Raw genomic sequence first — 11,138 nt, forward strand, 5'->3', positions numbered from 1 at the left:
AAAAGTCAATGTTCATCCTTGTTTTCATGCTTTGTGTCCTTGTGTTTCTCTTCTGTTGTAAAGGTTTCCTTACTGATGATCTAGTCAAACAGGAAGACAATGGCAACCAGAAGAAATATATGGGAGTTTGCTGCCTCCCTGGGCCAGATCGAAAGCACAGGAGGCTTGATGTGATCATTGTGCCCTATAGCGAGTTTGCATGTGCATTGATGTATTTCACTGGCTCTGCTCACTTCAATCGTTCTATGCGAGCATTTGCTAAAACAAAGAGTATGAGTTTATCAGAACACTCTCTGAACAAGGATGTGGTACGTAATGGGAAACTGAAGGTCAGCACAGGATTTGCAATCCCTACCTCTTCAGAGAAAGATGTTTTTAAGCTACTTGGGCTGCCATACAGGGAGCCTCAACAAAGAGACTGGTAATGTTTAAAGACAACTTTTTTCCTATCTCTTATATTTGCGCTGCCTACACTTAAGTGCAAGTTCTCTAAAGGTTCACACTGGAGACATCCGTGGATCATGATGGAACAGGTACTTGTGTCGTAAGGGAGCATCATTTCATCTCCTAGACCCAAAGCCCAAATGTATCACTGTCTGTAGGTCACCTAGGCTCTACCACGTTCAGAGAGCAACAATTCCACTTTCAGCCTTAAATCCTATATGATAAAAGACTAATTATAAGAATGATATTGATTTTCATGACATAACATGCTTTCCAATCATTTCTGCAGAATTCTACAGAATGTTTTGCTAGTATTGCAGGTGTCATGGTCCCAGTTGCAGTGAGGGTTTGAGAATGGGGGAAACACCTTCTTGGCTTAGTCTGCTACTTCTCCTTTGCAGGATACTATGCCGAAACTTCCACTCAAGAGTCCTTGGGTGCCAGTCAATTCCTAGCTGTGCTACTCTGGCCACTTGGCCAGCACTGCAATGCTCGACCCCATGGTGGAGTCACAAAAACAAAAACCTTTATGCAGCAATATATATTTGTTTTTTAAAAAATGTTCCAAAGAAGAAAGAAAACAAACAATGGTTCAGTTTATGCTGAGGCAAGGTCCCTCAGAAAATTTCACAGCTCATATGAGGATAAAGTTGTTCTAGATCATGAGAAAGAAAAAGAAGCCAACAGTACAAGGTACATTTATCAATTAGGAAAAATAAAACTAAATGAAAAAGTTTCTCCAGTATTACAATTCGTAATCAGGGAAACTGGGCACAATTCCTGCCCCTTCTCCCCAGAGAATTGTGAACTCCTGGCCCTAATCTCAAACTCTCAGGGTCTTTGGGAGTCCAGAGAAACAAAAGGGAAAAATATCAACCTCTGCTTTTAAACTCCATTGTTTACAGCACAAACAGAAAGAGGAAAAACCTCACTGTTTGCTGTTTCAGTCCATTTCCATCACAGTGTCCTGCTCCTCTAGGGAAGGAATTTACACCTCCATCTCTAACTCTGGCTCCCAAACGTCAGGCTGCAGGTTCTCCCAATCTGGCACGCCTGGGTTTCTAGGAAGATTGGAGTCCACGCCCTCTTTCCTCTCAAGGACTTGTCTCAGGGCCCCCCCTCAGTTTGCACGTTCCTTAGGGAACCTGAAATATTTAGTTCTTGGACTTATTTGTATTGTTCTGAGGGTCTATCTCTTCCTTTTAAGGGGTGACCTCTGGTGGAATGAGGAGGTTACCTCATCACATAGACAAATGATTGTTCTGTTCTAAAAATACATACAGTATAGTCATACATTTTTTTTAGTTGACTATCTTGATTTTAAAATGTATTCACTTTTAGACCAAGGGTTTCATGTTAGACTGGCAAGTGGTATTCTGTGATGCATCCAGCAGATAACACTATACCGTATATTAATATTTGATAGGAGCCCTTTGCGTCTTGCAGTTGTCCCATTTTCTTGGAATGGAAGCCTTTGTGTCTTGCTTCATCCCTTAAGTTTTAACAAGTGATAGCTGCTTTCAGGATTTTCATGTAGAATGAAGAAGAAATGATACTTTATATAGAATTATAAAGAAGCAACTGTGACGTACATTGCTGTGTACTAGATTCATTGAACCATCCCACACACTAACCTTCTTCTGATAGCAATTGAAAACTTGCTGCTCCTGTGACTCATTTACTGATATGAAATAGACTTTTTGGTTTATAACATCCTTCTGAAATGTATGAGTTGAAATGATATTTTCAATAATTAGCTGAACTTGTAAATTGTATAGTGGAGTAGAGTGGTGGTGTAGCCTAGTGGTTAGCGCCATAGGCTGCAAAACAAGGTTCAAATCCCGCTGACACTCCCTTGTGACCTTGGGCAATTTGCTGTACTTTCCATTGTCTCAGGTATGAACTTAGATTGTGAGTCCTTTGGGGATAGGGATATACCTACAGGACCTGAATATAATCCACTTTTTGAAGTGTCACAAAAAGTGCAATATGAAAAACATATTTTATTATATGATATATCCCATAATTCCTTAGCAGACTTTTAATAATTTATATCTAAAATGTGGAACGTTCTGCCTAAGAAATTATAAAGCAATGGTTAGATGCACCTGCATCCCATTTACAAAATTAATTGGGATGCATTGGTCTTCAACTTTGAAGATCCGTGCTCAGATCTGGTCGCTGATAGTCCTTTATGTGCATCACAGAACCACAATTTCACATGAATGGCACCCTCTGCATAAGCCAGGCTCACTGGAATAGCACTTACTTAATGCTCTTTTTCAAGAGGTTTGTTTTGCAGTAGTATTGCAGCATATGTACATTGTACATGTAGAATTTATCAAGTATTTTCAAAATGATCTTGCATGTATAAGTTCTTTTTGAAAATACTTGAGTAATTGGCTGAGTACATACTGGATCATTCCAAGGGTCCATCAAGCCTAGTATTGTGTTTCCAACAATGGTCAATGCAGATCACAGTGGTAAAATCCCAAATAATAGAATCCATGCTGCTTACGCCCAGGGATAAGCAATAGCTTTCCCTAAATCTACCTGGTTACTTACAGTTTATGGACTTTTCCTCCTTGAACTTGTCCAAACCATTATTAAACCCAGCTACACTAACTGCCCTCACCACATCCTCTGGCAATGAATTCCAGCACTTGAATGTGCATTGAGTGAAAAAAATATTTTCTCCAAGAACAAGCAGGATGACAGACCTCTCTGCAGGATTTTTCAGGGTGATGGTGGAGGCCATCCCATTTCAGTTACACACTGAAGATACCCATCACAAGATGCTGGATACTCTCCAGTACTTGGAGCCTCCCAAGGAGATCATGGCAAGCCCAGTGCATGAGATCCTTGTGGAGCTGCTGATGAGCATCTAGGTGACATCATCGGATGGTGTCCAGCATGGAAAACGTATGTCAAAGTTTCTAAAACTTTGAGCTTCTCTGAGCATGTTCAGAATGCATTATACCATGCATCCACACTCAGTCCCCTCAGTCTTTTTTTTTCCACGGAGCCTAATGTGTCGCAGCAATTGAGTCTCTCTCATACTTCTTAGAAGTTTTCTTTTTTCATGTGTTTTTGTGTATGGTTAACAAATCTTCTCATGGTATTGACGCGGGGCCCTCCTGGTTCTCCTCTTAGTATCTTTAGCCAGATCTTTTTGATGTTAAAGGTAAGTTTTCTTTTGCTGTCATTACCCTCAGGCAGAGATGCCTTTGGTGCCCTTCACTTTATCTGAGATATCAGATAAAGTGAAGGGCCTCGTAGGCCTCTGCCATTAAGTTCGGTTTTGCATCCCTTTTGTTTCAGGTTGGCATGTCCACATCTGGGTTTAAGCCAAGCATTTCAATCACGGACCCCCATGATCGATGTACCTTCTGCCTGGGGGTATTGCACAACGTCCAGGGTTGCAGCAAGTGCGCCCAGATGACCCCAAAAGGATGTAAGATCCAGCTAGATAAGATAGAACAACTCTTCAGATTGGAGAAGGCCAGTACATCGGCATCGGAGGCATAGGCATCGAGGGGCCACGGAGCCGCATCAATGGACATAGAGGCATCGACATTGGTGGGATCATCGATTCGTTGGTGTCGGCGACTGCCAGGGGTGCTGGAGACAGACCATCATATGCCTCCTCCAGGTCAAAGACATTGGATTCATCATCTTCGGTCTCAGCACTGGGGATAGATTGATCTGAGCACCAAAGGAAGCCGAGAAAGCATTAGCATCGGTTTCCGTTGATGACAGTGCTGAGCACGGGAATGCACTGGCTTTGCTTGGGAGGCCCCAGAAGCACCCCTGTGGTGAGGAGAGCCAAACCTTCATCAATATCTGGGGTACGTGATGGCCTCCACTGGCTCTGATGCCCACCACCAATCCTCTTCTTGGTTCTGAAGAAGATGTGGCAATGCCTCCTAGGTCTCAGTTGGTCTTGGCCTCGGTATTCTTCTAGGAGGAGCTGGAGAGATATCTGCACATAGCCATGGAGAGGGTGGTATGGAGCATCTGCATCAAGGCACCGACGGCACAGAAACTGGCAGCATCCATCCTCAAGCCGCTGTTGGAATCCCCGCATGCACTCAGCAGAATATTACCGACACAGCCTGTGTTGGTTCCCAGGGCGGCATTGAAGCCCAGCAGGGCATCAGTGGCACCATTGGCCAATCCGTGCTGGTTCATGGTTCCTTGGAAGAGGAACAACACTGGGGCCCGAGCCCCCATGGCCAGTTGACTCTGTATCTATACCGCTGGCCGGTGGCCAAATGCCTGGGGCCCCATCCCTACCTTCAGGCAGTGAGGACAAGGACCCCATGATCCTTGAGGGGATGATGACTCCGATATCTCTGATGACACATCAGATGGTCTCCCTTCAGACACATCACCTCCTGCTGACAGAAGGAAGTCTCCGGAGGAAGACCTCTCTGCAGGATTTGTCAGGGTGATGGTGGAGGCCATCCCATTTCAGTTACACACTGAAGATACCCATCACAAGATGCTGGATACTCTCCAGTACTTGGAGCAACCCAAGGAGATCATGGCAAGCCCAGTGCATGAGATCCTTGTGGAGCTGCTGATGAGCATTTGGGAACACCCTCTTTAAGTTCATCCCGTTAATAGGAAGGTGGTCACATTGTATCTCGTCCAGAAGGCTCTCAGATTCAACAAGCATCAGTTATCGCACCAATCTGTGGTGGTTGAATCTGCTCTCAAAAAGGCCAAGTGCATTCGGACCCATTCCTCGGTGCACCCAAGGAAAGATCAGAGGGCCATGAATGCTCTTGGGAGAAAAGGATTTTTTCAGGGCACCATGCTTATCGCCCACATAGCATCCTACCAGCTCTATATGAGCCAGTATATGCGGAACATCTGGATGCAGGTGCAGGACATGGCCGAGCAGTTGCCTCAACAACAGCAGGACACTTTCCAGTTGTTGGTGCATAAGGGCCTGGATTGCGGAAAACTCTGGGCCAAGTCGACCTATAATGTATATTTATTTATTTAAGAATAATTTATTGATCGCCTAACAGAAAATATCTTCCTAAGCAATTTACAACAAAATTCAATGCATTTATAAAAGCACAAAACACATAAAATCAAATATATAATGACATCATCAAACCTTCTAGGTAATTTGATTTCGAGATGGCATCGAGGGTCTCTGCAGCTGGAATTGGTGCCCACAGACTCACCTGGCTGAGATCTTCCGATCTCTGTCAGGAAGTGTAGGAATGACTTGCTGATATGCCATGTACTAGAGAGAATCTCTTCAGAGATAAAGTGAAGGACGCAGTGGTTCAGATGCGGGAGGACCATGCCACACATCAACAACATTCCGCCAGAACCCAGAACCCATCCTCCTCTGCTAGCAAGTCTTCAAGGTCTGGCCAGTGGAAGTCTGTCTTCCACCTGAAAAGATACTATCCTCCACCTCCTTGACCCCTTCAACAGCAGTAGGCCCCCTCAAAACCGCCCCAGGCAGCAGAGGGCCCCAAAGCCCCAGCCCGCATCCCTGTCAATTCTCAGGATGTGGTTTTGACTGGATCTCAAGCAAAATAGCTGAGTCTGCTGTACCAGAGGAGATGGACCCTCGGTTCTATGCTGCGGTTCTATGCGAACCTGTGGCCCAGTGTAATCTCTGAACAGTGGGTCCTGTCCATTGTCCACAGTACAAATTAAATCTTTTGAGTACCCCACCAAATTGCCCCCTGACCCCCTATTGAGGGTCAGGGAGCTCTCCTCCCTCTTATTAGCCAGAATAGTGAAGCCCATTCCACCAAGGAAAATAGATGGGGATTTTACTCTTGGTACTTCTTGATTCCAAAGAAAACAAGACTCAGTCCCATCCTAGACCTTAGGGCCCTGACAAAGGTTCTCAAACGGGAAACGTTCAGGATGGTTTCCCTGGGCACTTTGATCCCCTTGTTGCAAAAAGGGGACTGGCTTTGCTGTCTTGATCTGAAGGACTTGTACACCCACATCAAGATCTTCCAGGGTCACAGGAAGGAGATGCAGTCTGCTAGCCAGTTGGAAAGTGTCTGCTTGGCAACGGCAATCCCCAACTTGTTTTGATCAAAAGAAACAAAAGGTTGGAAGGACTGTCTAAGGGCTTCTGTCCGCTCCAGACAGAAGACTAAGGCTCTTTTGTAGTCCAAACTGTGCATTGCTCGTTCGCCTTGGTGCAAATGGAGCCTGGGAAAAAATGTTGGCAGGACGATGGATTGGATAAGAAGGAAGTTGGGACTTGGGATAGTTGATAATGAGCCCTAAAGACTCCAACACCTGGATGGTCAAATGCATGGACTCTTTGGCTCCTGCCTGAGAGGTGATCTTGACTAGCCAATCGTCGAGGTAAGGGAAAACATAGACTCCCAATCAGTGAAATTGTGCCGCCACTACAGCCAGGCACTTCATAAAGACACATGGGCCTGACGCTATCCCAAATGGCAGAACGGTACCGCGTTCTGGTGACAGTATGTAAATCCACAGCTCTAGCGCTAAACTTTCAAAAGGGAAACTTTGACAAAATGAGAAAAATAGAAAAAAACCTGACAGGTGCAACTACAAAAGTAAAAAGTGTGCAACAGGTATGGACATTGTTAAAAAAAAATACCATCCTAGAAGCACAGACTAGATGTATTCCATGCACTAAGAAAGGTGGAAGGAAAGCAAAACAATTACCAGCATGGTTAAAAGGTGAGGTGAAAGAGTCTATTTTAGCCAAAAGATCTTCATTCAAAAATTGGAAGAAGGATCCATCAGAAGAAAATAGGATAAAGCATGAGCATTGCAAGTTAAATGTAAGAAAGAAGTTGACCTTAGAGGCAAAAACTCACAATAACAACTTTTTAAAATATGTATGAAGCAGAAAGCCTGTGAGGGAGTCATTTGGACCATTGGATGATCAAGGGGTTAAAGGGGCATTTAGAGAAGATAAGGCCATTGAGGAAAGATTAAACTATTTCTTTGCTTCAGTGTTTACTGAAGAGGATATTGGAGAGATACCCATTCCGGAGAAGGTTTTCATGTGTGATGATTCAGATCCACTGAACCAAATCACGATGAACCTGGAAGATGTGGTAGGCCTGATTGACAAACTGAAGAGTAGTAAATCACCTGGACCAGATGGTATATACCCCAGGGTTCTGAAAAAACTAAAAAAATGAAATTTCAGACCTATTAGTAAAAATTTGTAAACTATCATTAAAATCATTTGAGTTATCTGAAGACTGGAAGATGGCCAATATGACCCTGATATTTAAAAAGGGATCCAGGGGAGATCTGGGAAACTATAGACCAGTGAGCCTGACTTCAGTGCCAGGAAAAATTGTGGAAACTGTTATAAAGAATAAAATCATAAAACCTTTAGATAGACATGGTTTGATGGGACACAGCCAACATGGATTTACCAAGGGAAGTCTTGCCTCACAAATCTACATTTTTTTGAAGGGGTGAATAAACATGTGGACAAAGGTGAACTGGTGGATATGGTATATTTGGATTTTCAGAAGGCCTTTGACAAAGTCCCGCATGAGAGGCTTCTAAGAAAACTAAAACGTCATGGGATAGGAGGTGATGTCCTTTTGTGGATTGCAAGTTGTTTAAAAGACAGGAAACAGAGAGTAGGATTAAATGGTCAGTTTTCACAGTGGAAAAAGGTAAAACAGTGGAGTGCCTCAGGGATCTGTACTTGGACTGGTGCTTTTTAGTATATTTATAAATGATCAGGAAAGGGGTACAAAGAGTAAAGCGATCAAGTTTGAGGATGACACAAAATTTTGAGGACTAGCTAAATCTCAAGCAGATTGTGATGAATTGCAGGAGGATCTTGCAAGACTGGAAGTCTGGGCTTCCAAATGGCAGATGAAATTTAACGTGGACAAATGCAAAGTGATGCAAATAGGGAAAAATAATCCTTGCTGTAGTTACACAATGTTAGGTTCTGTCTTAGGGGTTATCACCCAGGAAAGAGAGCTAGGCGTCATAGTGGATAATACATTGAAATTGTCAGCTCAGTGTGTTGTGGCATTTCAAAAAAGCAAACAGAATGTTAGGAATTATTAAGAAGGGAATGGAAAATAAAATGGAGGATATCATAATGCCTCTGTATCGCTCCATAGTGAGTCTGCACCTTGAATATTGTGTGCAGTTCTGGTCACCGCATTTCAAAAAGGATATAGCTGCACTGGAGAAAGTGCAGAGAAGGGCGACCAAAATGATAAAGGGGCATGGAACAGCTCCCCTATGAGGAAAGGCTAAAGAAGTTAGGGCTGTTCAGTTTGGAGAAGAGACGACTGAGGGGGGGATATGATAGAAGTCTACAAAATCATGAAAGGAGTTGAACAAGTTAATGTAAATTGGTTATTTACTCTCTCAGATAATAGAAGGACCAGTGGGCAGTCCATGAAGTTAGCAAATAACTTATTTAAAACAAATCAAAGAAAATTATTTTTCACTCAGCACATAGTTAAGCTCTGGAATTCATTGCCAGAGGATGTGGTTACAGCAGTTTAAAAAAGGTTTGGAAAAGTTCCTAGAAGATAAATCCATAAACTGCTAAAACAGAAATTAATAAGCAATAGTAGCTTGTGATCTATCTAATGTTTGGGTACTTGCCAGGTACTTGTGACTTGGATTGGCCACTGTTGGAAACAGGATACTGGGCTTGATGGACCCTTGGTCTGGCCCAGTATGGCAAGTCGTATGTTCTTATGTACACATTAACATGTACAAACTTATGTCTGCTCCAAGCAGTCATAACTCGTGTTTGATAACTTACGCATGTACTTTTTAAATAAAAAACTTTGTGCATAATTCTCAAATCCACCCCCCTCAGAACGCCTCTCCTTAGTGCACATGAAACTGACTTATGCTCCTACTTTATTTCACACTGGGCCCTGATTGATTTTCTAAAGGCCACTTGCACATGTAAAAGAGGGTTTTATATGCCTGAGTTGTTTTGAAAATCAAGCCTTTTTGTATATTAGACAAGTTCATTTTCTAAGTTAGGATGGATCCTCCAGATCTCTAAATCGACTGAGCTCTTTAATAAATCACTGTCAAGCATGCAAAAACAGTATGAGTGGAGTTATCAACACATTGCATGCCTTCTAGAATTCTAAATAGCCAGGAAAGGTATATTTTAACATTTATATTTAATATTAAAGCAGCAGCACTACATAGCAACCTGAAGGTCAGAAACTTTCTGTTTTAAATTAATTCCAGCAGTTACCAGCTCTGTTTTAATGTATTTATTCATAAAGAAGATTTGTGGCTTTAATAGCTGTTTTGATTTATCTTGAATCATTGTACCACTTCTTTTTATCAGTTCATTAAATTATGTGTTGGCTAGATACTACAGTGTGATTTTATTCAAGTATTCAATTGGTTTGCACATTTAAAATATCAGAATGTATAGTCTTGACTCTGAATACATTTCTGACCGTGCTTTTTTCTTAACATAACGAAATGTAATTGCAATAAAATCAGTGTTTTGTAATATTGTCTGAAATGTACAAGTTATTTGGAGATTAATGTATTGACATTTTACATCTTAGTAACTGACAATAAGCATGTACTTTCTGTTTAAAAAAAAAAAAGGGCAGTTTTCTGAATGTGGCCATCTAATGACAAAAGCCCTGTTAGTGGACTGTAAAGCTGAGGAGAATCCTTTTCAGGAGTTGGCATTATTTGATAATGTGATGGTGATTTTTAATGATGTCATTTTCTATCTCAAGATTCCTCATTATTTAAAAGGAGACATTCATAAATGAGATTTTTTTGGTTGAAAGAACTATTTTCCTGCGCTTTCATCTGAAAACCCACAGCTTACCATATTCCCTTAAACTAATATTTCCTAATGTTCTGACAGTTCAGTTTGAATAGCCAAAATGACTATAATTAATGATCACGACATAGAACACATATGAACGCATCCCTGACTGGCAGCAGAGGTAATATTAATGTCTGTTGTATTAACATTGTCTCCAATGTTAGTATAGAGAGGGCAATTTTAGAACATCCTATACAAACTGTGCACTGCACATAATGAAGATTATTTCAAATAACCCACCCAAAGATACACCTTTTCTTTGCAGCACATAACTTATACAGTTTAATTTACATGCATACTTTTTCAAATCAAAAGTGTGTGCACAAATCCCAGCTCTGCCCCCTCCCCCCAGAATAGTTCTCTTTTACACACATTAAACATTGTAACATAACATATATATTGATTAAAAAAGGACCAAATGGTCCATCCAGTCTGTCCGGTAAGCTTCTGATGGTAGAATCTGCCACGCCATGCAGATTACCCCCATGTTTCTGTTAAGGATAACAATTGTCACTCCATGCTGCTATCCCCGAGCCTTATGATAACCCTTAAAATCAGTTTTGTGCATAATACTATGCATACAAAGTGCAATTTTATAAAGAGCCATTTACATGCATAAACTTGTGTTTTTTTCGCACATAAAAGGCTTTGAAGATTACCTCCTGAATGTTTGCAGGCTCTGCTGACAATTATTTTGATTCTGGTGATTCTGCTATCACCGTTCAGACTTTGAGCCTTATATACGAAGCGTGTTTCTCAAAATGGGGGCAACCCTTTACATTGCCTTCTTTGTCTCTGTCTTTTCCCCTTTTCTGGCACTTCAGCATTTACCTGCATATGCTCTGATCCCCTC

At 41.9% G+C, this 11,138-nt stretch overlaps 1 protein-coding gene across 1 annotated transcript in view; it reads left to right on the top strand.

Moving 5' to 3' along the window:
- Positions 1-7,043, top strand: part of POLL (DNA polymerase lambda) — an 85,863-nt gene extending 78,820 nt beyond the window's left edge. The window contains exon 9 of the mRNA XM_029610221.1: positions 64-7,043. Within this exon, the coding sequence (XP_029466081.1) occupies positions 64-425 (362 nt within the window). The 3' untranslated portion in view covers positions 426-7,043. The remainder of the gene's footprint in view (positions 1-63) is intronic.
- Positions 7,044-11,138: the final 4,095 nt, after the last annotated feature.

This window comes from Rhinatrema bivittatum, chromosome 7, assembly GCF_901001135.1.
Source record: "Rhinatrema bivittatum chromosome 7, aRhiBiv1.1, whole genome shotgun sequence".
NCBI classification, from domain to species: domain Eukaryota; kingdom Metazoa; phylum Chordata; class Amphibia; order Gymnophiona; family Rhinatrematidae; genus Rhinatrema; species Rhinatrema bivittatum.